This window comes from Amphiprion ocellaris, chromosome 21, assembly GCF_022539595.1.
Source record: "Amphiprion ocellaris isolate individual 3 ecotype Okinawa chromosome 21, ASM2253959v1, whole genome shotgun sequence".
NCBI classification, from domain to species: Eukaryota; Metazoa; Chordata; class Actinopteri; family Pomacentridae; genus Amphiprion; species Amphiprion ocellaris.
The window spans coordinates 25,317,883-25,345,491 of record NC_072786.1 but is presented as its reverse complement, the minus strand read 5'-3'; the positions used below and the strand labels follow the sequence as shown (position 1 = coordinate 25,345,491).

The 27,609-nt window shown below is 37.5% G+C and overlaps 2 protein-coding genes and 1 non-coding gene across 3 annotated transcripts; all 3 read right to left on the bottom strand.

Moving 5' to 3' along the window:
• Positions 1-1,150: 1,150 nt before the first annotated feature.
• Positions 1,151-3,402, bottom strand: LOC118470875 (tripartite motif-containing protein 29-like). Its single transcript, XM_035952014.2, has 2 exons — positions 2,553-3,402; positions 1,151-2,365 (listed from the first exon to the last, which is right to left on the bottom strand). Exon 2 carries the CDS (start codon positions 2,039-2,041, stop codon positions 1,601-1,603), a length of 441 nt encoding a protein of 146 aa, XP_035807907.2. The 5' UTR covers positions 2,042-2,365; positions 2,553-3,402; the 3' UTR covers positions 1,151-1,600.
• A 6,184-nt stretch (positions 3,403-9,586) lies between these two features.
• LOC111574051 (kelch-like protein 10) lies at positions 9,587-27,144 on the bottom strand. Its single transcript, XM_055006867.1, has 5 exons — positions 25,926-27,144; positions 23,827-24,308; positions 22,280-22,891; positions 19,508-19,596; positions 9,587-10,801 (listed from the first exon to the last, which is right to left on the bottom strand). The coding sequence occupies exons 2-5, from the start codon at positions 24,238-24,240 to the stop codon at positions 10,792-10,794; spliced, it is 1,125 nt and encodes a 374-aa protein (XP_054862842.1). The 5' UTR covers positions 24,241-24,308; positions 25,926-27,144; the 3' UTR covers positions 9,587-10,791.
• Positions 26,693-26,883, bottom strand: LOC111574053 (U2 spliceosomal RNA). The gene has a single exon (XR_002746586.2). It is a non-coding gene; the product is annotated as a U2 spliceosomal RNA (small nuclear RNA).
• Positions 27,145-27,609: the final 465 nt, after the last annotated feature.

Here is a 27,609-nt window from a genome sequence, read left to right as displayed (position 1 = left end):
TGTTATTGAGGCCTCAGATGACAGAATGTTTTAAAATGTTCCTGATACATTAAAGACAGAACATTTTGTCTTTTTGTCTTTTTGTTGATGGATCCTGATATTTCATGATGTCAAAGGAGAAATGTTCTCAGCCAACATTTAAAAAAATGTTTGCAAAATATTTTTGAAGCCTCAGATGACAGAACGTTCTCTAGATAAGACATTCCTGTACTGTGATGGAATATTTTGCAATGTTCTAAGGATGTTTTGGAGATGTTGAGAGAACACATTATATAATCTATAAGATGTTCCCACAATGTCACAGGATCAGACAGCAAGAATGTTCTCAGTTCAAGGTTTAGTTTGAAGAACATTAGGGCATCATGTTCTAACAATGTTATCACCAGATACTTTTAGAACATCTTTTGTTATCCTGCCTTTAAGAAGAACATTCAAGGAACTAAAGTTCCTGCTAAAACATTGTTGATGGAGCGCATTATAGAACGTTCTTCTAGAAAACATCCTCAATGTTCCTGAATAACAAAGGAAGGATGTTCTCAAACCAACATTAATGTTTGGGGATGTTGCTGAGGGAACATATTATAGAATCTATAAAATGTTCCCACAATGTTACACAAAGTAACAGGATAACAAATGAAGAACATTTCCAATTAAACCTTCAGTTTTGAGAACAGACAACATTTTTAGAAGATTTTCAGTCATGCTGCATTTAAGAGAACATTCTGGGAACTAAAAGAGAACTTCCAGCTAAAAATATCAGTAGAATTTTGCAGAACTTTCTCTGAATGTTTCTAGAACAAAAATATGTGGTTGGGTAAACGTCTGATGTTGGATAAACTCCTGCGCAAGGGTTCTTTTGGGAACTAAAAATGGTTCATCTTTGGCAGCATTACGAAGAACCATGGTTGGTTCCAATTAGCACCGTATATAAGATGAAACAAGAACAGATTGAGATGAACAAGAGAGAAGCATGTTAGAGGGGTTCAGCCTCTGAGAAAACTGTTCCTTAAAGAAACATTTGATAACCTACAGCATCACTGTGAAGAACCGCTTTTGGTTCCATTTAGCACCTTTATTTTTCAGCAGTCAGACCACATAACTGCTGAGAAAAGATGCTTTTATATTCAATGATTCATAAATAGAAAGAGCAGACAATAAACGTGGTGTATTTATTAACACTACAGGGGGAAAAGACACACAAAATATTATTATTATCAGAAAAAGACGGATTAAATGAAGAAAGTCGGTTCACAGGGAATCTGTGGATTTGTTGGTGGCAAATTACAATTCTGTGCCTCAGGTGGTAAACACCCAGAATGTCGAGTCGGAAGTTTTATTGCAAGATTCTCTGATCGAAGGGACAAAAACACAGTATTAGCATGAAAAAGTTCCTCTGAATACAATCTGCTGTTGTGCTGTGTTGAACCACACCTCAGTTCTGTCTGAAAACTGGTTCCTGCTGTGGTTTAACATCAGATTCCTTCCAGTAAGTTCCTTTCACCTACTGAAAGTCATCAGTGTGTCCGGAAAGAACAAGTAGTACTTCCACATTCTGATAGTCATAAGGTCAATAACATTTAGGATTATTTACACAAGAACATCAATAAACTCTCTCTAAGAACTGAATCAGGGCGGTGAAGACCTGAGCGTCATCCGCCATCTCCCTCTCTGCTGCTTCCTTGCTGAGCTTTGCCAAGCGCTTCAGCTCCTCAATCTTCAGTCGTGTCTCCTGGATCATCGGGTGGATTTTGGTTTCCCTCCTGCCGAGATCCGACTTCTTCCTCTCTTCTAACTGCTCTTTCAGCAGAATGACTTTGTGGGACTTGTGGTCTAAAACCAGACACAGCATGCAAACGCAGGTCTGGTCTGTCTTGCAGAAGAGCTCCAAAGGTTTGTCATGAATCGTGCACATCCTCCCTTCCAGGTTCTCCACTGGATCCGTCAGCCGGTGTCTCTTCAGGCGCGACGCCGTCAGGTGAGGCTTCAGGTGAGTCTCGCAGCAGGAGGCCAGACACACCAGGCAGGACCTCAGAGCTTTCATTTTATTTTCGGTGCAGATGTCGCAGGGAACCTCCCCTGGTTTGGCTACTTGCTAGTTGGGGCTTCGTCTTCCTGCCGACTTCCTGAACTGAGCAGCCATCTCAGAAATGAAAGTGTTGACTCGCAGGTCCAGCCTCCGGTAGAACGGCTCTTTGCAGGACGGACACTGGCACTGGATGTTGGTGTCCCAGTGTTGCATGATGCAGTTTTTGCAGAAGTTGTGTTCGCACGGCAACGTGACGGGATTGAAGAAGACATCCAGACAGATGCCGCACAGAAGCTGCTCTTCAGTCAGCAGACAGCTGGCGGCCGACATTATGACTCTCTAAAACAAAAATTAAAGCTCGACATTACAACACTGTCATTAAACAATTTGTATGATCCTGCTAATGAATTCCAGAGCGGGATTCTGGGCAAATGAGTTGAAATCATGCAGAGTGGTTTTACTGCACCTGTTGAGCGTGTGCACAAAATAAAAGCAGAAAAAACTGTAAATCATCAGCTGGACTCACCGATTTTGGATGATGAATCTCTCAAAGGCCTTTAATTTCTACAAGTAAAGCCTTCATGAAACGTCTGTCTTGTCTGTGGTTTTGTCTTTTGTCTCTGCGGAACTTCAGTGCTTTAATTCTCACATCAGGAATTTAGCCGAGAACGCTGCTACGCCTCTTTGTGCAGGTGAACTGGTTTGGTTTGTTGCTGCCTCATGATCTGTTTTTCATTCCTCTCCTTTTCTGGCTCAAGTCCAAACTCAGCCAAACATGCTTGGCTTTGCAGCTGTGTTTTTGTTTTTCATTTATCTGTTTGTTCTGAATCAGACCCTGATTTTTTGCTGTTGTTGTTTTCTAGCTGAGACTTGCTGGAGACATTGTACAACAGATTTCTACAAAGTAATGTCAGTAAATAAAAGATTTTAAACATAAAACAAGTGATTTGCCTGAGTATTCATTCCCTTCAAGTCAGTATTTAGTAGAATCACCTTTGGCACCAGTCTGCTGAAATTTTTCCTTGTTTTATTTAAATAAAACTGTTCAATCTCTGTCAGGTTCCAGAGGAGTCCTGAGTGAACAGAACTTTCCTAATTCTCAGTTGAATTAAGGTCTGGACTCTGACTCGGCCTCCAAGAACTTCCACCTTGTTGTCTTTAAACCATTTCTGAGTATCTTTGGCTGTTTGCTTCGACTCATCATCTTGATGGAAAACAAATCTTCTCCTAGTCTCAGTTCTCTTCAGACTGCATCAAGTTGTCCTCCAGGATTTTTCAACACTTTGCTGTTTTAATTTACCCTCTACCTTTAAAAGCCTTCCATGGCCTGCTGCTGAGGAACATCATGATGGCAGGATCATGATGTGAAGCACGGTGGTGTTGTTAATTTCTCACCTCCATAAAAAAAAAAAAATAAATAAAAATAAAAAAAAAAAAAAAAAAAAACATTCTGGACATTTTAGGGGTATTTAGGACAATTATGGGCAAAATCTGAGTCATTTTCAACAAAGTTTCAGTCATGTTTGAGAAGGTCTAAGGCATGTTCTGCAAATACTTTGGTCATTATGGACAGTTAATACAAAATTATACATATTTAGAGTCACTTTTTGCCTTTTTTTTGTCTTTTCCGCACTTTTTTCACACCCACCTGGTTCCTTTAAGACAGATATTAGGTAATTCCAGACAGATGTATTCCAATTAAGACAATTATAGGGCTATTATGGACAAATTGTGACTCATTTTTGTACAATTATTTGTCATTTAGGACACATTTTGAGTCAATTTCAATAGAGTTTGAGTCAAGGTTTGAACAAGTTTTGAGTCATGTTGGATTCTTTATTGTTGTTTAGGACCGATTTGGAGTGATTTTGAAATTTTTGGGGGCATTTAGGACAATTATATGTAATTTCAGGCAAATTCTCAGTTACTTTCAACAAAGTTCTTGTCATTTTTGAGTAAGTTTTTAAGTCATGTTGGGAAATCTTTGTCATTTAGGACTAATTTTGAGTCATTTTGGATTTTATTGGTCATTTACGACAAATTTGGAGTCATAATGGACAACTTTTGAGGTTTTCTGGATATTTTGGGGGCATTTAGGACAATGATGGACAAATTTGAGGTTTGAGTGATTTTTGTGTCACGTCGGGTATTTTCTGTCATTTAGGACAACTTGATATTTTGAGGGGACAATTATTTATCATTGAGGACACAATTTGAGTTATTTTCAACAGTTTCAGTCATTTTGATTTGTTTTATCATTTATGGCACATTTAGGCCACATTTTGAGTCATTTTCAACAAAGTTTGAGTCAGTTTAGAATGTTTTTATTGTCATTTAAGACAGATTTGGGGTCTTTTTTTTACATATCTGGTGCATTTAGAACAGTTATTAGTCATTTTACACAGATTGTAATTTATTTTTAAATCATTTTGTACAGGTTTTTCAGTCATGTTGCAAAATTGTTCACCATTCAGGACAAATCTTCAGTCATTTTGGACTTTTTTGGAGCATTTGGGACAATTATTTATCATTTAGGACACATTTTGGGTCATTTACAACAAAGTTTCAGTCATTCTGGGCCAGTTTGGGCCAGTCATGTTGGATAAAAATATAAATAAAAAACACGTCTCAAGAGCAGGTCGGTCTGTTTTTGTTTTCTTTGTGGCAGAAAAACAATGGGAGTTGTAAAACTTTCCTCAGACGGAAAACAAAAGCCGTCATTGGCTGATTGACAGTCCTCATTCATCTCTGTAATTGTGTTTCAGCACCGCTATTTAAAAAATTACCTGAGTGTGTGTGTGCTAGCGTCTGAAGGCGAAGCTCGCCTGGAGGTATTAACCACGTCAGGCCTCATTACACAGAAACCTTTCCTCTGTCGCTGCTTCCTTCGCCTCTCATTCGCTTTTTCATTCCTTCTGCCCCTCAACCGTGAAATCTGTTGGGTCCTCAGACTGTAGATCTGCAGCATGTATGGTGGAAGTGAACACACCCACTGAAGCTACAGTTTATTGGGATGGAAGACATCCATCGTTCCTGTAAAGACACTTTTCTTTTTCTACGTATTCAACATAAATGCGAAGTTGAAACTGTGGAGCCAAAGGGAACAACCTGATGACGAACATGGTGTCGCCTGCAGTCAGAAGCTGGAACTTTGCTTTGACATTCAGGCGTTTATTCCACTCCAAAAAAATCAAACCAGCAGCACCACAATGTGGGAAGGTAAAGTCATGTCTCTGCACTTCCTGCTAGGTTTAGAAGGTTTGGTATGTTCAAAAAGACTCGAAATTAGTCTAAAATGACTCAAAACTTGCCCGAAACCATTTAAATTTGCGCAAATAGACTCAAATTCTAACCAAAATGAGTCAAAATGTCCAAATGACTTTAACCTTGTCTAGAATGACAAAGACTTGTGAAAAATTACTCAAAATGTTTCCAACATGACAAAAAACATTTACCTAAAACAATTCAGAATTTGTGCAAAATGATTCAGTCTGTCCAAAATGAGACAGAATGTGTCCAAAATTTGAAAAGTTGGACCAAATCAATTCAGAATTTGTCCAAAATGATGCAAAGCTTCTCTACAGTGACAAAGATTTATGAAAAATGACTCAAAATCTCTCTAAAATGATTCAAAACTGGTCCCAAATGACAAAAATCTGCTCAAAACAATTTAGAATTTGTCAAAAATCATTCAAAGCTTCTCTAAAATGACAAAGATTTGTGCTAAATTACTCAAAATTTGTCTAAAACCATTCAGAATTTATGCAAAAGGACTCAAATCTTGTCTAAAATGACAAGGATTTGTCAAGAATGACTCAAAATGTGTCCAAATGGCTTGAAACTTGCCCAGAATGACTTAAAACTAGCACAAAATTAACTTTTCCCCCCCAAACTTGTGCACAATGACTCAAAGCTTCTCCAAAATGCCTCAGACCTGGTTCAAGATGACAAGAATTTATCCAAATTTAATCAAAATCTGTCTCAAATTACAACAATTGTCCCAAAGCACTGAAATGACTGAAATCTTGTCTGAAATAACAAGGATTTGTGAAAAATGATTCAAAGTCTGTCCAAAATGAGACAAAACGTGTCCAAAATGACCCAAACCTGGTCTAAAATGACAATGATTTGTAAAGAATGACTTGAAACAGAATGATTAGAAACTAGGACAAAATGACAATTTTTTTTTCACACTTGTCCAAAATGACTTTGTCCAGAATGCCAAGAATTGATCCAAAAAGGCTCGGTCAGGCCAAAATGAGACACGCTGTGTCCAAAATTTGAAAAATATGGCCAAAACAATCCAGAATTTGTCCAAAATGACCCAAACCTTGTGTAAAATGACAAGGATTTGTCAAGAATGACTCAAAATGTGTCCAGAATGACTTGAAACTTGGACCAAATTACGATTTTCTCCCCAAAAATTTTTCCAAAATTGCTACAAATTTGTCCAGAATGAAAAAAAATTCACCCAAAGTGACAAAAATGTTCCCAAAATGACTTAAAACTTACTCAGCCTTTTCCACTATGACAAAGGAATGTCCAAACTGACTTCAAGTGTTTTCAAAATGATTAAAATCTTGCCTGAAGTGGCTTAAAATGTGTCCAAAATGACTCGGAAACTCTCGATATTGACTCAAAGCTGAAAATTTTCCCAGAATGACAAGAAATTTCCCAAAACACTCAAACTTTGTCCAAAATTGCTCAAAACTCATCTATAAAGACTCAATAAATGTTCCAAATTCTTTCTAATTCAATCCAAATTGATGAAAATCTGTCCCAAAATCCTACGAATTGTCTTGTTAAAAGCTCTTTGGAGACTAAAGGAAACATATTTTTTTTTGGTTCTTTGGGTTTTGTTTCAATGGAAGTGTTTAAAGGAATGGTTCCAGTTTGCATCTTTATATTAATTATTAACCAAACTCTTACTTCCTGTCAGGCAGAATTCATTAAAGCTTCACTCAGAAACCGTCGGATCTTTAAAGAGACGATAAATAAAATCAGAAAGTGACTCAGATCATCAGTTCTTTTCTCTGTCTGACCTCCATCATCACCACTCAGGTGTGGCAGCTAGCGTAGCGCTCCGCTAACCACAGAGACGCTCATCCATTTAAAACCTATTACACACACACACACACACACACACACACACACACACACACACACACACACACACACACACACACACACACACACACACACACACACACACACACACACACACACACACACACACACACACACACACACACACACACACACACACACACACACTCTCAGGTCATTAAGAACATATTAGAGGTTCTGTTCGTATCACAGCGGTCGTTAAGAATCTGGGTCACAGAAAACTTATTAACGTCGTTCAGGAGCGAAACCGACGGCAACAAGGTGTGTTTGATGGATGGACTCAGGTGTGTGAAGCTCCGCCCCCTCACTCCACAGCGGTAATAGGGTATGTTTTAAAGTAGAAGAAGAAATTAAACATCGGTCCAGTGATTTACCGTTTGTCTGAACCTCTGACTGTTTCACAACTCAGACTTTTATTTTGGTGAATTATAATGATATATTATAAGTAAAACCAAATAAATTAAACGTGGGTGAGTCAAGAAAGACAAAATAATATAATTTAATGAGACACCTTTACAGTGTTTGAGTGCCGGTTCTTTAAAGAACTTCTTGTTAAAAGGTTCTTTGTGGAGCTAAACTGGTTTGTTTTTGGCATCACTGTGAAGAACCATTTCCTTTCCTATTACAACCTTTATGTTTTAGCTCTTATTGGTGTTTTTATTGACAATAAATGGGGAAATGAAGACAAAATATTAATATTTAGAACAGGAAATAAGAACAATAAAGATAGAAAAAAGCCTAAAGAAGGAAGAAAAATAGAATTATTATATAATGAGGCACCTTTAGGGGTTCTTTGTAGCGTTTATCTAACCAGCAGGGAACATTTCCACAACTATGAGTAACATTAGCTACAAGTTCTAATTATTTATTAATGAAAATGTTTTAATCTAATGTTCAAAAGATGTTTAAAGAATATTTTTATTTCCAGTAATGTTCCTACAAAGTTAATATAAAGCTTTAATATCAGCATTAAAAGGATGTTTTCAGGAACGTAGATGATGTTCTATGATAACAAAGGAAGAATGTTCTTGAACCAACTTTCACAAAAGATTTTCCAGATGTTACTGAGGCCTCAGAAGACAAAACGTTTTCTATGTAAGGTGTTCCTGTACTGTGATGTATTGACAGAGGTGGAACATTTTACAATGTTCTAAGGATGTTTTGGAGATGTTGTTGAGGAAATACTATATACAACGTTCTTCGATAGAATATTCTCACAATGTTCCATAATAACAAAGGAAGAACGTTCTCAATACAACATTAAAAAAAAAATGCTTTCCAGATGTTATTGAGGCCTCAGATGACAGAATGTTTTAAAATGTTCCTGATACATTAAAGACAGAACATTTTGTCTTTTTGTCTTTTTGTTGATGGATCCTGATATTTCATGATGTCAAAGGAGAAATGTTCTCAGCCAACATTTAAAAAAATGTTTGCAAAATATTTTTGAAGCCTCAGATGACAGAACGTTCTCTAGATAAGACATTCCTGTACTGTGATGGAATATTTTGCAATGTTCTAAGGATGTTTTGGAGATGTTGAGAGAACACATTATATAATCTATAAGATGTTCCCACAATGTCACAGGATCAGACAGCAAGAATGTTCTCAGTTCAAGGTTTAGTTTGAAGAACATTAGGGCATCATGTTCTAACAATGTTATCACCAGATACTTTTAGAACATCTTTTGTTATCCTGCCTTTAAGAAGAACATTCAAGGAACTAAAGTTCCTGCTAAAACATTGTTGATGGAGCGCATTATAGAACGTTCTTCTAGAAAACATCCTCAATGTTCCTGAATAACAAAGGAAGGATGTTCTCAAACCAACATTAATGTTTGGGGATGTTGCTGAGGGAACATATTATAGAATCTATAAAATGTTCCCACAATGTTACACAAAGTAACAGGATAACAAATGAAGAACATTTCCAATTAAACCTTCAGTTTTGAGAACAGACAACATTTTTAGAAGATTTTCAGTCATGCTGCATTTAAGAGAACATTCTGGGAACTAAAAGAGAACTTCCAGCTAAAAATATCAGTAGAATTTTGCAGAACTTTCTCTGAATGTTTCTAGAACAAAAATATGTGGTTGGGTAAACGTCTGATGTTGGATAAACTCCTGCGCAAGGGTTCTTTTGGGAACTAAAAATGGTTCATCTTTGGCAGCATTGCGAAGAACCATGGTTGGTTCCAATTAGCACCTTATATAAGATGAAACAAGAACAGATTGAGATGAACAAGAGAGAAGCATGTTAGAGGGGTTCAGCCTCTGAGAAAACTGTTCCTTAAAGAAACATTTGATAACCTACAGCATCACTGTGAAGAACCGCTTTTGGTTCCATTTAGCACCTTTATTTTTCAGCAGTCAGACCACATAACTGCTGAGAAAAGATGCTTTTATATTCAATGATTCATAAATAGAAAGAGCAGACAATAAACGTGGTGTATTTATTAACACTACAGGGGGAAAAGACACACAAAATATTATTATTATCAGAAAAAGACGGATTAAATGAAGAAAGTCGGTTCACAGGGAATCTGTGGATTTGTTGGTGGCAAATTACAATTCTGTGCCTCAGGTGGTAAACAACCAGAATGTCGAGTCGGAAGTTTTATTGCAAGATTCTCTGATCGAAGGGACAAAAACACAGTATTAGCATGAAAAAGTTCCTCTGAATACAATCTGCTGTTGTGCTGTGTTGAACCACACCTCAGTTCTGTCTGAAAACTGGTTCCTGCTGTGGTTTAACATCAGATTCCTTCCAGTAAGTTCCTTTCACCTACTGAAAGTCATCAGTGTGTCCGGAAAGAACAAGTAGTACTTCCACATTCTGATAGTCATAAGGTCAATAACATTTAGGATTATTTACACAAGAACATCAATAAACTCTCTCGAAGAACTGAATCAGGGCGGTGAAGACCTGAGCGTCATCCGCCATCTCCCTCTCTGCTGCTTCCTTGCTGAGCTTTGCCAAGCGCTTCAGCTCCTCAATCTTCAGTCGTCTCTCCTGGATCATCGGGTGGATTTTGGTTTCCCTCCTGCCGAGATCCGACTTCTTCCTCTCTTCTAACTGCTCTTTCAGCAGAATGACTTTGTGGGACTTGTGGTCTAAAACCAGACACAGCATGCAAACGCAGGTCTGGTCTGTCTTGCAGAAGAGCTCCAAAGGTTTGTCATGAATCGTGCACATCCTCCCTTCCAGGTTCTCCACTGGATCCGTCAGCCGGTGTCTCTTCAGGCGCGACGCCGTCAGGTGAGGCTTCAGGTGAGTCTCGCAGCAGGACGCCAGACACACCAGGCAGGACCTCAGAGCTTTCATTTTATTTTCGGTGCAGATGTCGCAGGGAACCTCCCCTGGTTTGGCTACTTGCTAGTTGGGGCTTCGTCTTCCTGCCGACTTCCTGAACTGAGCAGCCATCTCAGAAATGAAAGTGTTGACTCGCAGGTCCAGCCTCCGGTAGAACGGCTCTTTGCAGGACGGACACTGGCACTGGATGTTGGTGTCCCAGTGTTGCATGATGCAGTTTTTGCAGAAGTTGTGTTCGCACGGCAACGTGACGGGATTGAAGAAGACATCCAGACAGATGCCGCACAGAAGCTGCTCTTCAGTCAGCAGACAGCTGGCGGCCGACATTATGACTCTCTAAAACAAAAATTAAAGCTCGACATTACAACACTGTCATTAAACAATTTGTATGATCCTGCTAATGAATTCCAGAGCGGGATTCTGGGCAAATGAGTTGAAATCATGCAGAGTGGTTTTACTGCACCTGTTGAGCGTGTGCACAAAATAAAAGCAGAAAAAACTGTAAATCATCAGCTGGACTCACCGATTTTGGATGATGAATCTCTCAAAGGCCTTTAATTTCTACAAGTAAAGCCTTCATGAAACGTCTGTCTTGTCTGTGGTTTTGTCTTTTGTCTCTGCGGATCTTCAGTGCTTTAATTCTCACATCAGGAATTTAGCCGAGAACGCTGCTACGCCTCTTTGTGCAGGTGAACTGGTTTGGTTTGTTGCTGCCTCATGATCTGTTTTTCATTCCTCTCCTTTTCTGGCTCAAGTCCAAACTCAGCCAAACATGCTTGGCTTTGCAGCTGTGTTTTTGTTTTTCATTTATCTGTTTGTTCTGAATCAGACCCTGATTTTTTGCTGTTGTTGTTTTCTAGCTGAGACTTGCTGGAGACATTGTACAACAGATTTCTACAAAGTAATGTCAGTAAATAAAAGATTTTAAACATAAAACAAGTGATTTGCCTGAGTATTCATTCCCTTCAAGTCAGTATTTAGTAGAATCACCTTTGGCACCAGTCTGCTGAAATTTTTCCTTGTTTTATTTAAATAAAACTGTTCAATCTCTGTCAGGTTCCAGAGGAGTCCTGAGTGAACAGAACTTTCCTAATTCTCAGTTGAATTAAGGTCTGGACTCTGACTCGGCCTCCAAGAACTTCCACCTTGTTGTCTTTAAACCATTTCTGAGTATCTTTGGCTGTTTGCTTCGACTCATCATCTTGATGGAAAACAAATCTTCTCCTAGTCTCAGTTCTCTTCAGACTGCATCAAGTTGTCCTCCAGGATTTTTCAACACTTTGCTGTTTTAATTTACCCTCTACCTTTAAAAGCCTTCCATGGCCTGCTGCTGAGGAACATCATGATGGCAGGATCATGATGTGAAGCACGGTGGTGTTGTTAATTTCTCACCTCCATAAAAAAAAAAAAAAAAAAATATATATATATATATATATATATATATATTTATTTTTATATATATATATATATATATATATATATATATATATATATATATATATATATATATATATATATATATATATATATATATATATATATATATATATATATATATAAAAATAAATAAATTTTTAATCAATGTAAAACAGCTATTTTATATGTAGGTCATTCCAATATACATTTAAAAAAAATAACATTCATTTTTTATGAAAAACAGGTGAATTATCCTCATTGAACCATGATCTGTGAGCGGTAAAGAACACCATTGCACTACTGCTTAGTAATGGAGATTATTAATGAGATATAAGCTATGTTTATTGGGATTTTTTTGGTTTCTGTCATTTTTGGATAATTAAACATTCCCAGGAACATCATTGGTGTTCCTCAGACACTAATATGATATGAGCGTTAAATGTTAAAACAATTCATTGTATGCCTTAATAATCAGTTCTACATGATTTACAATGGATTTAGTGTGTGTATATATATATATATATATATATATATATATATATATATATATATATATATATATATATATATATATATATATATATGGATGGATCCATATTTCCTACTATAAATACTGTCTTTGGTTGACATTTCACCAACATTTGCGGGCCAGAGCATCACTAGAATTTAGGAATTTTTAAAAAATTTTTGCCTTCAAAAAAATCTTGGAAGCCATTTTAAAGGTTCAATATCTCCAGAAATGTAATCCCCACAGCCATGAAATTTGGTAAAAATGGAGACAGAATAGTCTGTCAAAGCTTTCTCAATTTGGGGCCTATGAACTGTGACTATCTATGTCTACTTCATGGCTCCACATGGAAAAGAACTGCCAGAGGAACTGAAAAATATGACTGTAAAACTTCACAGGGATGGAGAAGGATCCACTCAGATGAACACATCTTTCATTGTGACCACTGCAGCCATGATTAGTGGTACTATGGCTCCTACTATACCTCCTGATTACTGCTGCAACTGTGTTTCACTGATTTATTATTGGTTTTCGTACCTTTGTGAAGTCTCACAATCGCATTGTTTAAAATTCCTCTGGTAATACTTTTCCATGTGGAGCCATGATGTGGACATAGATAGTTACCATGCATTATAGGTCAAACGCTGGCAATGTTCTGCTGTTTATAGCTCATATTAGAATTTAATGGTTGTGGGAGTTATATTTCTGGAGACAACCCTTAAAATGGTGGGTGAGATGTGTTTGAGGGTAAAAAATACAAAAAAAAACAAAAAAAATCTCAGGTCTGAAAAGAAATAAAATCTCAAAATTCATTTTTTCCCCCTGGATGTGGACATATTTAGTTACAGTCTCAGTCCACAGCTGAGCAAGTTCCGGTGTTTTCATTTTAGATTTTCATGGCTGTGGGGGTTTTATTTCTGGTTTTCTTGATCTTTTTATATTCAGTATTTCTGGGTTTTAAAATGGGACACATTTAGACTGGATTTATTAACGTTCACTAGCAGGGATCAGAAGCAGGAAGACTTTAATTGAGCTCTAATTGCTTCCCTGGTTCGTCTGGTATTCGTAAAATGCAGAAAGTTGACACCCTGAACAGGCCTTTCTTTCCTTTTTTTTTCTTTTTGATTTGTCACAGAGGAAGAAACGCAGGCGTCACTAATAAGTTTCCAGTAGCAGCAGAAAGAAAAACTTTCTCTTATTATTCACACTCACAGTGACAGGAAAGAGGCCTGTTGATTTTCAAGCAGGGAGTTCGCGGAAGATCAAACTTGGGTTTTGCAGCTTCGCTCAGACGTGACTCTCTCAGTGCATATTGGCTGCAATAAAACAAGCTGTCAGCCGAGCGCTCACTCTTTTGTTCTGCCTAAGCTGCTGACGCTACGTCGCTCGCTGCATTGTCACCGCAGCTTTTTAAAACCTCTGCTCAACGCTGTCAGGCTCTCTGGAGTCGGTCCTTAACTCCATCCTTCTGTTGCTCGACTCATTGAGTTTCAGCCATTCCAAAGTGGATTATATACACCAGAGTGGATAAATTGTCCAAAAGAGGGGTTTTTCCCAGATTTAAAATGATTTTAAAAATGGAGATTCGATTTTACTGGTGTTGTCTGTTCATTCACTTAACTGTAATTTACATTTCTGTTCTTCTAATGCTCAGAAATAAAAGGAAATGTATTTAAACCTTTGAATTCGGAGCAGTTTCTGGGAGTTTTGTTGCTCCTCTCACATTCTTACCAACTTTTGAGGCCTGTTAGGTTGGTATTGTGTTCCCATAAAGTTCCTGTTAGTGTATATAGATGGATGGATCCATATTTCTACTAATATACAGTCTTTGATTGACATTTCACCAACATTTGAGGCTCTAACATCAGTAGAATTCAGGAATTTTTCCATTTTCACCTTTAAAGAAACCTTGGAAGCCATTTTAAAGGTACATTATCTCCACAAATTTAACTCCCGCAGCTATGAAATTTGGTGAAACCACAGTCACAATAGTTTCCAACAGAAGCCAAGTTTTTACTTGGTTGCCCTTGAAAATAGAAAAAAGTACAAAATATGGGTGATGTTGTAGCCCCAGAAAGTTCTTGTAAGTGTATATATATGGATGGATTCATATTTCCTACTGAAAATACAGTCTTTGGTCGACATTTCACTAACTTTCGAGGCTCTAACATCAGTAAAATTTGAAGTGTGGCAATACAAGTTTCTAGTTTTTACATAGTTTGACAAAATAGGAGACAAAAACTGGTGCTCATACAATACAACACGTATTGTATTGTATTGTATGAGCACCAGTCGAGCTGCTTCCATGTTGTCTTAATGTTGTAGTTTAACAACATATGAGGCTGGTTTTTGCCTCGATGTTCCCATACAGATACTTGAAATGAACACTGAAGAGAATGTGATGATAATTAAACTCACATCAGAATAAGTCTTGTATTTATTGAAACCCATCATGGCAACAACGAGACAAGTGAACAGGAAATCAATGCTGCACTAAAAGCAACTGAAGAAATCAATGCGAAAGACTCATCATTCCTGCCATGTCAGCCTTCACCTGTCAACCTTTCCACACATCAGATTCTACTGATGTTAGAGCTGCAAAAGTTGGTGAAATGTCAACCAACGACTGTATTTTAGTAGAAACATGGATCCATCCATATATATATATATATATATATATATATATATATATATATATATATACCTACAGGAACTTCTGTGGACACAATACCAGTCTCATTTGAAAATGTTGAGCTTTTTTTCCATTTTCAAGGACCAATAATTAACAATTTGGCTTCTGTTGGAACCATTCAATCATTTGGATCAGTTGGAAATGATTCTGTCTGCTTCTTCACCAAATTTCATGGTTGTTGGAGTTTTAGTTCTGGAGATATTGAAGCCTGAAAATAGCTTCTCTTTCACAGCAACCACTGCAGCCCTGATTAGTGGCACTATGGATCCTTCTAAACCTCCTGATTACTGCTGCAAATCTGTTTCATTGATTTATCGTTGATTTTCCTGCATCTTCATGAAGTCTCACAATCAGATTTTTTCAAATTCCTCTGTTCAGTTCTTTCCCATGTGGAGCCATAGACATAGACAGTTCCCACCATAGGTTTAAAAAAATGACAACATTCTGCTGATTATAGCTCATTTTAGAATTTCATAGCTGTGGGAGTTATACTATAACCCTGAAAATGGCAGGTAAAATGTGGTTTTTTTTTTTAGGGTAAAAATAGAAAAATTCCACAGTTTGAAAGCAAATATAATTCTCAAATTCAACGAAAGTATTTTAGTTTCGGGTCCAAAATGAGAAACAACTAAACTCTGAACAAAATCTGTCTCCAGACTCTCCCACATACAATCACCAGAAATAACAAAGCTGCAGTATTTCCTGTAATCAGTAAAGGTCAGATCTGATTATAAGCTGCAAACGGCTCTGATTATTCAGTTACTAGAGAAGTTTCACACAAAGACAAACCTTCATTATCACCGTGGACGGACATGAAGTTCTGTGTTTTTATGACATTTTGATCCAGATAAAGCAGCAGTGACGGATCCAAACCAGTCATCCTCACTCGTTTCAGCCTCACGAGTGCATAAATGAAAAGCACATAAATAAACAAAACCTCTGCACAGGGCTGCAGGTCCATCGACACGTTTCACTCACAAAAAGAAAAAATAAAACAGCTTTGGTTTGTGAAAAACGAGTGATTTCATCAGTCATATTAAATGATATTAACCCATCTGTCACAGAAAAGCCTGGACTGACGTCACGTTCCCCTCGATGACGGTAAAATGATGAACAGAAGCTTTAATTTGCTTGAATTTACATTTTTGAACATCAAGTCAATTTATATAGCATTAGATTTCTATTAGTTTCTGTTTTATATTATGGTTTAGCTACAGTGATTAAAATTCAACCCTTCAACTGTTTTTTGGCATTTTTCGTTCACTGTTGGCTCATTTTTCACTGCAAACACCAAGGACACGTTGGCTCTACATAATGGAAATATTTACATTTTTAATTAGTTTCTCCAGTCGAATCCTATCATTGCAAATGCTTTTTTTTTTTTGAAATTTTAATTAAATATCAAGATTTTATGCTCGGATTTGCTTAATTTCTAGAAAAAGAACTTAATGCCAAAAATAAGTCGTTTAAAAGCTATCAGAAATGTGAACATCTGTTCATTTTTTCTGTTTTTACAGTTTGTGGCTTGTTTAAGTGATGTCATTTTTGTGATTTTTTCAATATTAACATATTTGTCAAACCCAGCAGCAGGTTTTTTGGGGTCAGATTACTGAACATAAATGATGTTTTGATGCTTTGATGGAGTAGAAGGCTGATCTTTTTTCCATCTTTTGCTAGAAATTAGGAGCAAATTTTCCATTATTGTTGTTTTATTGTTGAATTTGTGTTATGTCATATTTTGTACTTTGAGACTGCACATAAAAACATGCTTTTAATCCCTTCACACTGTCACTACTTTTACTTTGAAGCTCTTTTCTTGCTCATAAGAACCAGCCAAACATCCTGTATCTTGTTTATTTCATACAGTTAGATCTTTCATCATTTGATTCAAAAATACTTTTTTACATATTCACATATTTTTGAAAATTAGCTTTTATATCAGGGTGTCAAACATGCGGCCCGCAGGCCAAAACCGGCTCTCTAGAGGGTCCAATGTGGCCCATGGGACGACTTTGTAAAATGAAAAAATGACAGAGAAGACATTAACTGCAATTTGTAAGTTTGTAAAACTGTAAATTTAAAGTAATTTCCTGACTATGACAAGTTGTTTTGATCATAAAGCAAAATACTAGATTGCTCTTTGTTCTTTTGTGTCTCATTTTTGCAATATTTTTTCTTGTTTTTGCCTTTTTTGTCTGAATTTGTCTCATTTTTTTGTCGTTTTGTTTCTCATTTATGTCGTTTTGTGTTTCCTTTTTGTCTCGCTTGTTTTTTGTCTTATTTTTGTCATTTTATATTTTGCTTTATTCATTGTTTTATGTCTCGTTTTTGTCATTTTGCATTTTTTTTGTCTCACATGTGTTTTTTGTCTTATTTTTGTGTCACTTTGTAAATTTTTTGCCACATTTTTTGTCTCTTTTTTGTTTTGTTTCATGTCGTTTGTCTCATTTTTTGTCGTTTTGCATCTCATTTTTATCATATAAACTGAGGCATAATGCTGTTGAAACTGAACAGGTTGTTCGTAATGTTTTGTAAAAAAAAAAAAAAAAAAAAAAAAAAAGATCATTAAATGTGAACATTTTCAGAATGTGCTTTTTGCCCTAAAGCAAAGGAAAAATTTAAAGTTATTTAGAGGTTATTATGCTGTGATGTTACTGGTCCTTCCCACTTGAGATCACATTGGACTGAATGTGGCCCCTGAACTAAATGAGTTTGACACCTCTGCTTTACATTGTGGAAGAAAAGAGTTAGTATTGTAAAATTGTCATGTTTTTACCTGTATCTCGCCATAAATCAACATTTTTTTCATAAATGTGTAGATGAGTTTGTCTGGAATCTGGAAACATCAGAACCACGATGGTGAAAACTATATTTTTATTGTCTGACTGATATGAACATTTAAAATGAAGCTGCTGCTTGTGTCGTTTAGTTTGACTCTTCTGCCATCTAGTGGCTGCTGACAGTTTATTCTGGGATCAGAATTCAGCTGAAAGTAAGTGGACAGAAATCAGTGAACTAGACTGATAATAAACCTGGTCTGGCTTCTTTAATGTACTTAATTAGCTACAAACTCTCTGTTGATTTTAATTTTTTTTAAAAATATATGAACATGAGCTGATGTCTAAATCAAGCAGTGACAAAAACTAAATTATCCTCCAACACCAGAATGGGCAAAATTCTGAGTTTTATTACGAATGTATTGATTGCTTCCATGAGAACTTTCCTTTCACTTACATTTTTACTTATTTAAAAATATTCTCTGTTTAATTGTTGGTTATTTAACTGTTTCTTTTTAAGTTATTTTGTTGACTGTATGAATAAGTAAAGACATAAAATAACCACAAAATGGCACAAAATGACAGAAAATGACTGTAAAATGGCAGAAAATAATTACAAAGTCACAGAAATTGCCTACAAACTGGTAGAAAATGATTAAAAAAAATAAGCAAAATGACTCCAAAGTGACATAAAATGATCAAAAAGTCACTGCAAAGGTCATAGAGTGACACAAAGTGGCCAGAAGTTGCCGCAAAATTCCACAAAGTGATGAAAAATCACCTCAAAGAGACATAAAATGACCAGAAAGAGACACAAAGATACAAAACGACTACAACGTATCAAAATCGGACAATAAAATCATCACAGAGACACAAAATGACCACAAGAAGACACAAAATCACTATAAAGAGAAACAAAATCACCACAGAGACAAAAAATGACCGCAAATAGACAAAATGACCACAAAACGACCACCAAGTACCAAAACCAGACAATAAAATTACACCAAAGAGTAACAAAATTACCACAGGGGCAAAATCGTCACAAAGAGACACATAAATTGGCTACAAGCTAGTAGAAAATGCTCAAAAAATAAATAAAATGACTCCAAAATGACATAAAATGATCAAAAAGTCTCTTCAAAGGTTATAAAGTGACACAATGTGGCCAGAAGTTGCCACAAAATTCCACAAAGTGTCACAAAATAATTGCAAGATCAGAAGAAATCGCCACAGCTTTATGTACAAATTGCCAGAAAGTCACTAAATATTCGCAAAGTGGCACAAATTGGCCGCATTGTGAGATAAAAAGACCACAAAGACACATTAAAATGTCACAAAATAACCACAAATTTACACAAAATCTCCATAAAATGACACAAAATTGTCACAAAGTCACAAAAAATTAGCACAAATACCTGACAACTGTTTGGAGAAACACTTTAAAGATTGTGAACTGAAAAACTGAAGCGTTTGTTGCATCCAGGAGTCACATTATGCAGTATTTTCACAACAAAAGCTTCTGATGGCAGTTTAGCACGTGTTAACAGCTGTTTGAAGCTTCATCACACGAACCAGTGGGAACAAACCGACACATAAACAGCAGCTGAGTGAAGCAACAGAAACAGAAAACAACAGAAACTTCTCACCTGTTGTTCAGTTTATCCTGAAGAACATCAGACACCTGAAATCTGTCCAGAACGTCCAGCTGAAGGTCGACCTGCAGCTTCTTCAGCAGCTTCAAGAGGAAACGACAAAAGTCATCCAGTTTCACTTTGAGAAGATCAGGTTTAGACACAAAATGACACAGTAGCACGCAAAATTACTAACATGAGACACTAAATGACAACGGAGACAAAAAGAGATGGAAAACAATCACAAAGAAACAAAACCAGATTTTAAAAAATGACCACAAAGACACACAAATAGACCAAAAAAGACAAAAGAGACAAACAGTAACTACAAAGAGACACAAAAAAGAGACCACAAAGTACCAAAACTAGACCATAAAATGACCAAAAATACACAAATGACTACAAAGACAGAGAAAACGACTACAGAGAGATACAAAATGACAACAGTGACACAAAATGACCACAAAGACACAGGAAATGACCACAGAGAAACGCAAAATGACCACTAAGTAACAAAAAGACACAAAATGACCACAAAGACACAGAAAATGACCACAAAGTACCAAAACCAGACAATAAAATGACCACAAAGAGACACAAAACAACCACAAAGAGATAAAAAGAGACCCAAAGAGAGACAAAAAGACTACAAAGAGACACAAAATCTCCACAGAGATACAAAATCACCACAGACAAAAAGACACAAAACCACCACAAAGAGACACAAAAGCACCACAAAGCAACAAAAAGACACAAAACTATCAAAGGGTACCAAAACCAGACAATAAAATTACCCCCCAAAAAACCACAAAATGACCACAAAGACACACAAAATTACCCCAGAGAAAAAGAGAACACCACAAAGAGACACAAAATCATCACAGAGACACAAAATGACTGGAAAATGAACACGATGAAACAAAACAAAGCAACAACAACAAAAAAAAAACTACAAAAAGACACGACGAGACCACAACACAATCACAAAATAACACAACTAGAGTTTTAAAAAATTACCACAAAAACATCCACAAAGACACAAAATATGATCATGGAGACACAAAACACCCCAAAACAAAGAGTCCACTAATGAGTATACACTGGACATCATAAAAGACACACATCGACAACTGGCCGACAGAAAACACCACAAAGACACAAAGTTAACTAAAGTCACCACATCTGGACTGACTTTGTCCCTGCAGTCATCGGTTCATCATGTTCTACCTCAGAAACTGTTCCTTCAGACTTCACCTGACTACTTCCTGTTCCACCTGATCCACCTGTTCTCCAATTGGTCCGACATCGACCACATGGGAACAAGCTTTATGTTTGTTTCTTCCACCTGTGGCAGAACTCGAGTGTTCACACCGTCACTAGAAATCAGGGATTCAAACCATTTTAAAACACAAATCTAAAAGTCTAAAAGTCATATAGCCTCAAATAATATATTCCAAATATTACAAAATGCATTTGTGATAAAACTCAACACACCAGAAGCTGGAAATCTGCTGTACCTGCCGCTGGAAAGCTTCCCAGATATAGGTTCTGCCTTTCAAATTCTAATTCTATCATCTGTTCGCTCTTCGGGGACCAAAAATAAAGAATATAAGAGGCAAACATGAACACAACGACCATCTGCTGTTTCATATACGGCAATAAAGTCCTTGGACAGATGGAGGAAAAAGGGCATTTTCTGGGATTTGAAGCCTGGAAAGACTCACACTTTAGAGAAAGGACACATCTGGAGTAGAGAAGAGAACAGGCCTGTGTGATACAACTGAAATGTCAAATAACTCAAAGTTGTACCGCCTGATATTAACTGTTCTAAGTGGAACATCAGAGTTTTTGCTGTTTATGTCGAACTGAAAACTAACAGCTTAGATTCACTATATTAAAAACAAAGCTATCATGTCAAACAGTATTCTGGTTTATTCACAGATATTCAGACACTCGTGACCATTAAATCCACCACAGATGTAAACCTGAAAATGTAAGGAGGCAACAGTGTTGAAAGGTGAGTGGTGAACTACAGCTTTTTTTATGAAGTAATTTTACGCTTACTGCTAGTTCGTTTTTCAGTGAAGTAAAAATGCCTCATTCATTAAGTCACTGCTCTCTGTTAGCCAAATTATACAAACTATAGGAGATCCTTCCTCTAAAAATCAGTGTTGGTCAGAATAAAGTTTTCAGATATCAGTATTCTGATCTCTGAAAATCTTTAGAATCTTTATACCTAGTTCAAGTCAACTACTTAAGTTTGAGCTTTTTGTTTGGTCAACAGAGGGAAGAACCAGAGGGCTGAACTACAAACTAAGTTCAACATATCCAGGCTTTCTTTATGTAAGTTGTCTCAACAAAAACTTAAACTCTGGGATAGACTCCAGCCACTCTGCGACCCTAACGAGGATTAAGCGGTGTATAGACAATGGATGGATGACTGACTAGAATAATGCTTTTATATATGTAGGTGATCTGCTAGAAGCTAGAAGATCCCAGATTCGCGTCCTGGCCTCACCTGGGATCTTTCTGCATGGAGTTTGGGTGTTCTCCCTGTGCATGCATGGGTTTTCTCTGGGTACTCCGGTAATTCTAAATTGTCCATAGGTGTGAATGTGAGTGCATTTGTTTGACTGTATATGTAGTCCTGTGATAGACTGGTGACCTGTCCAAGGTGTCCCCTGCCTTCACCCTAAGTCAGCTGGGATAGGCCGAATGAAGACTAAGCAGTGTATAGATTATAGATGGATGGATGTTGTAGATTCAGTGGTCTTTCAGCTCACCCACCTTGTTGTGGAGTGTCGTGCAGCTGGCATCACTCCTCTGCTCATGCATGGGTGCAATATGGCTCCACTGGTTGGTTTGGGGTTGGTAGCACTCTGCAGTGTTGAGTCTCGCTTGGCCATCGGAGCCTCCCATGGCATAGATGCGTCCATTCAGCACAGTCACGCTTACGTAGCAGCGGCAGCAGTGCATGTTCGCCACTTCCTGCCAGGTGCACGACGTCAGGTCAAAGCGGTATACGCTGTTGAAATGCTGCACCCTGTCGAAGCCACCCACGCAGTAGACAAAGCCGCTGAGGAAGGCGGTGCCATGATAGGCACGAGGACGCTCCAAACCGTTTGCCACGCTGACCCACCGGTTGGCTTGGAAATCGTATGCCTCAATGCTGTTGGTCGGATCACCACCGCTCCAGCCCCCTGTGGCCAATAGGATGGCATTGGGCAGGCGAGGACGAGCAAGACGGTGATAGAAGCCATAACCTGAGGGTCTCTCTGTGCGATGTATGATTGTGGTAGCATCCTTGATCAAGGTTAGGCACTCAGCGCTGTTCTTCACCAGTTCATTGGACAGCACGTTGATGGTGATGTACTGTGTACTGAGCAGAGCCAGTCGGACCTACACAGACAAAACAGGACCGGATCTATGAATGGAACTGAATATATAACAGCTCTTGGTATCAAGTATCAAGACCTCTTTACTCACATTTTTGGCCCTTTTTCTATAGATTGCTAAAGCTGCATATATCTTGGTTTTAGCCATCCAATCTGTCAAACCAAATGCTTTAGAAACATCAAAAACTCTCAAGGGAAAGGCAGGATATTTTCTACGTTTCTCATTGAAAAGAAATTACACAAAATGGCCAAAATCAGCATCATATTAGTCTGTCTCTTGACAGAGAACCACGCTGTTTGGTTTCTGATAAAACCGCATGAATGAAAATTAAAATGACCGAATGATATTATAAAATAAGTGGGCACTGTAGTTTTGAACTAAGGTTACTCAAACAGAAGAAAATAGTGTATTTGTCTGGAGTAGTTTTCATTGTAGAGAGTATTTACATCACCAGGATGGTGATTAAACATCAACTACAGAGTCCATCCTGATGGTGATGAAGGAACAGTGCAGCTACGCAGCTCACTGGTGTGATTTTATAGTCTTGGATGGTGTCACAGAGACAGATCATTTGGATTTGGTTGAATTTATTGACATACACTAAACAAAGCACTCTCTACTTTCAAATGGAAGCAATAAAATGCTGTGATCAGGCAATATGTACTCTAGCATGACATCATGCTACGAATGTCTCCCTACTCTCCTGTTTCTGCATATTTGCTACAGTTTATGACATGAAGTCCAGCTGCATGACTCATCTCTTTGACACCAGACACAGTCGTAAAGTTAAAAAATAGAGTGTAACAGAGGAATATGAGAGAGAAAACTCAACCAGACTTTTTCAACAGAGTGAAATTGGACTCATGTGGCCTTAAAGCACTGACTGCACTGTTGTCAGAAAAACACACTCAACAGAGGAGATGGATCAATCCTCATACCTTAGACAGGAGAGCAGCGATGTGTCCTTGTCGTTCTTCGTGTACGTGAGCGATCCACTTCATCATGGCCTCGTACACACCGTTCTCCTGCCTCACACTGAGCTCATCTCTATCAAGGATATCAGTGAGTTCCTCCACAGACAGCTGCAGGAAGTCTTCAGAGGAAACAACGTCCTCAAAGTGATCAGTGATGTAGCGGTAGGCCTTGTGCCGCAGTTCAGGGGAGATGCAGATGTTGGTGAGACGCCAGATAGCGATGCATTTCCGTGGACAGAGCTGTTCCCCGAGGAAGTGGCAGCAGGTCTGGACCAAACTCTTCACGCCAAGCTGATCTGCTGCCAGCAGAAGTTCCTGGACGTTGTCCTCCGTCACAGAAATAAAGCAGCCATAAGCAAACTCAATGATGAGCTGCATCACGTCAGCAGACAGGTTGGGGATGTTGAAGACCACTTGGTCTGGACTGGAGCAGCGTGAGAAAAGATCTGAGGGCCAAAATGGAAAACCAAAGATAGTATGCAAGAGTTTCTTCTCATCCTCACACTCTATATATATATATATATATATATATATATATATATATATATATATATATATATATATATATATATATATATATATATATATAAAAATTAAAAAAAGATAAATTCCAAAGCAACAAATCCAGATTTCCAATGTGTTGATGGAAACAGCTGATTGTTTTTTTTTTGTTTTTTTTTTACAGTGGAGAAAACAAGCCTCAAACGTGAATATTTCTGAACACAAATCTAGTATTTTAGAGTCAAGACTCAAAAAACTATATGAGTTTTTGATTTTCAACAAAGCAACAGCTGCATTTTCACCTGCAAAACTGAACTTGATTTTGTGGAATAAATCCATCCATCCATCCATCCATCCATCCATCCATCCATCCTTGCTTATTTGACATCACATTCATCTTTTACTATATTGTGTTAGTTGAAGCTGTTGTTTTATTCCATGTCATGTTGAGTCGTGTCATGCACAGAATATATTATCTGAATAAAACACAGAATGTATCTCAAATCCTACAGAAACTCATCTATGACTCACCTGCAGCTGAAAAGTGGATTTCCAGCAGTACTGTGCTTTTGAAAGTAGCCAATCAAACCTTGGCCTGCTCTACAAAAATAACCTACTATCCAGACCCTGAGTTTACCAAATTCACATCCATGAGGACAGGGGATGATGTCAGCATCACTGTAGAGGTAAAGCATATTTTTTGAATCACAGCTGCAAAAAAACAGATATCAGTTCGGAAAAGTTCTGCATTTGTTCCTGTGTTGATTTCAGAAAAAGGCAGACAAACTAGAGATGACAGAAGCCGAGTTGTCGGTGTGGGGTGTTCATGAAGAGATCATGTACCCCTGCATCATGACCACCCAAACGGCCAGCAGTGATGCTGACTTTTTCATCTGTGAGATCCAAAGCTCACCAGATCCACAGTTTCAGCATTTAATGGTAAAAATTTCATTTAAACTGCGTAATACAGACGGAATTTTATTGTTATTATACTATAAGTTTAATTTTAATGCACCTGACTTCAAATGGTATCAATACACAATGAATATATTTTGACCCACTGATCTGGTGACACTTCCCAGTGTAAAAATGGCTTTTTGTTGTGTTCTAGATAAAGTATGGTGGCACGACAGTTTCACTCAGACCTCCGTCTTTGTTACATAAAGTCATTATGACGCTGCGTTTTCTGCTGATTCCCTGCATCATTGCTGGTAAGTGAATTTGATTTACAAATCTAAGCCTGAACCTGAATCACTTTTATTTATTCATTTATTTATTTATTTATTTATTTATTTATTTATTTATTTAAATAAATAAAAAATAAAAATAAAAACCTGAATCACTTTTAATATCTTTATTTAGATTTTGAGTTATTCTTTCCATGTATGTTACATTACAGAATATTTTACTATTTTCAATAAGGAAATTGTGGTAGAAAAACTGACTGACAGCGTATTCAATACAACTTTATGGTTGAAATTCTATTTTTCAGCTCAGTTTCAATCGGTAACTGTTTGTCTTTCAGCATTGGTGTTTATCTGCCGATGGCAAAGGAGACTCACCGTTGACGAGAACAAGCTGTGATCACTGCCACCAGTTTCTCCATCCAGTGTTTACTGGGAAAAAGTTCACTCTTTAGTCTCACAATCTGTCGAAAGGACTTCCTGTAGTCTGTCTCTCCCCAAAAGTCAACTTTTTCCAGTATCAGGCCATCACCTTGTATATAGTTTAACTCAGGGGAAGTTGTATTTAAGGAGTTTGGGTTTGTGTCCAATCTGACTCAACCTAGGAATTAAAATTACGTCGTCATCTCCCTAAACCTGTAGACCACCAGGAAACCCCTTTCTTTTTTTAATGTGATATTACAAGTTACTGTTTGTGCACACTGGTTGTTGTATAGATTTATGTTTTATATTTACTGTGAATCTCTGCCAGAAAGTAGATTTGCATGTTTCTCAAATATGCTCAACCATTAAATTACAGTTCTTCTCAGTCGCTTTGGTGCATTTCTTGAATCATCCTCAACATTTGCAAAACAGTAAGTGCATTTGTCAAAACAGTTCGTACAAATAGCAAAACACCATAGATTACCTGCAAAAGCCAGTCTCTGGCTGAAAATCCTTTGTTCATCTTTCAAAAGTAACTATCTGTGTCAATGAACATGTCAGTGGATCAGAATGACCAGTCCTGGTATCATTGTCTGGATAAGACAATCAAGTTGCTGAGTCATGGACAAACGACCTCTATATCATCACTTCCAAACTTGAAACTGCCAAACAAAACTAAGTGAACATAAGCCATCATCTCTACTTATTTTCAACGTTCATAATGAAGGTGCACCATTCCTGAAAATACTGCAATACCAGGTCAATGCGTGGAGCGGATGAAGCAAGCCCCTATTCCTATCCCATGTTCCAAAAACCAATTTAACATTTAGTCTACAGATAGAATACATATCAGATATTAAACTGATAAGAACAGATACTACACTTCATCTTAGCCAAAAGGCCGAGAAGCGATACCTGGAACACGTCGGAGGAAACGGTGTCATTCTCTGCACCGTCAATCTAACTCACGGTTTGGAAAATAAAAACTACAGCCACAGTACAGATTTTAGCTCATCATACAAAACACAAACGATGCACAGCGACCTCGTGTAACGTTGGTGTTGTTGTGTTGCCGTAAATTCTATCAATTAATGTTCACAAATGCACCTTCGTGAGACTTCCTGGACACGTGGTACGTTTTAGACCAATAGGAAGCAGAGAAACGGAAACTGCAAATAAACTGATTTTCCTTCATATACACACCAGAGAATAGATGAAACCGATAAATGTATGTACATATAGTACTTCCGTTAGCTTCATGAGGCAGAATACAGTTGTGGTGTTAAAGAAAATAACGTTTAATGCGATCCTGATCAACAACAAACGGAGCTCTTGCAGCGGCCTCTAGTGGAGAGGAGGGATAACTACACACTTCATGTTCTGCTGCTCAACACTAACCGGTCAGCAAACACACTGTCATTATTAACTAAACAGCTCTAACTAAATACACCCAACAGCCCTGGATATAGTTTGTCATAAAAACAAAGCAATGCAGACGTGAAGAAATAATTACAACCTCGACATGAGCACCAACATCATCAGATATGATGTTAAATAACCGTAATTAATTAATGACAGAAGAGAGCCTAAACAGCACTATCATTCACATGAAGCTGGACCCTACTGAAGATGATGCAGT

Bases quoted from the DNA above. Each gene is read 5' to 3' on its own strand.
- LOC118470875 (XM_035952014.2), bottom strand. From the start codon at position 2,041: ATGAAAGCTCTGAGGTCCTGCCTGGTGTGTCTGGCCTCCTGCTGCGAG.
- LOC111574051 (XM_055006867.1), bottom strand. From the start codon at position 24,240: ATGCAGCTCATCATTGAGTTTGCTTATGGCTGCTTTATTTCTGTGACG. The intron at 22,892-23,826 runs GTATGAGGATTG...TTGTCTGTGTAG, and splicing joins TCGCTGCTCTCCTGTCTAAG to GTCCGACTGGCTCTGCTCAG. The intron at 19,597-22,279 runs GTGGGTGAGCTG...TTCCTCTTGAAG, and splicing joins GCACGACACTCCACAACAAG to CTGCTGAAGAAGCTGCAGGT.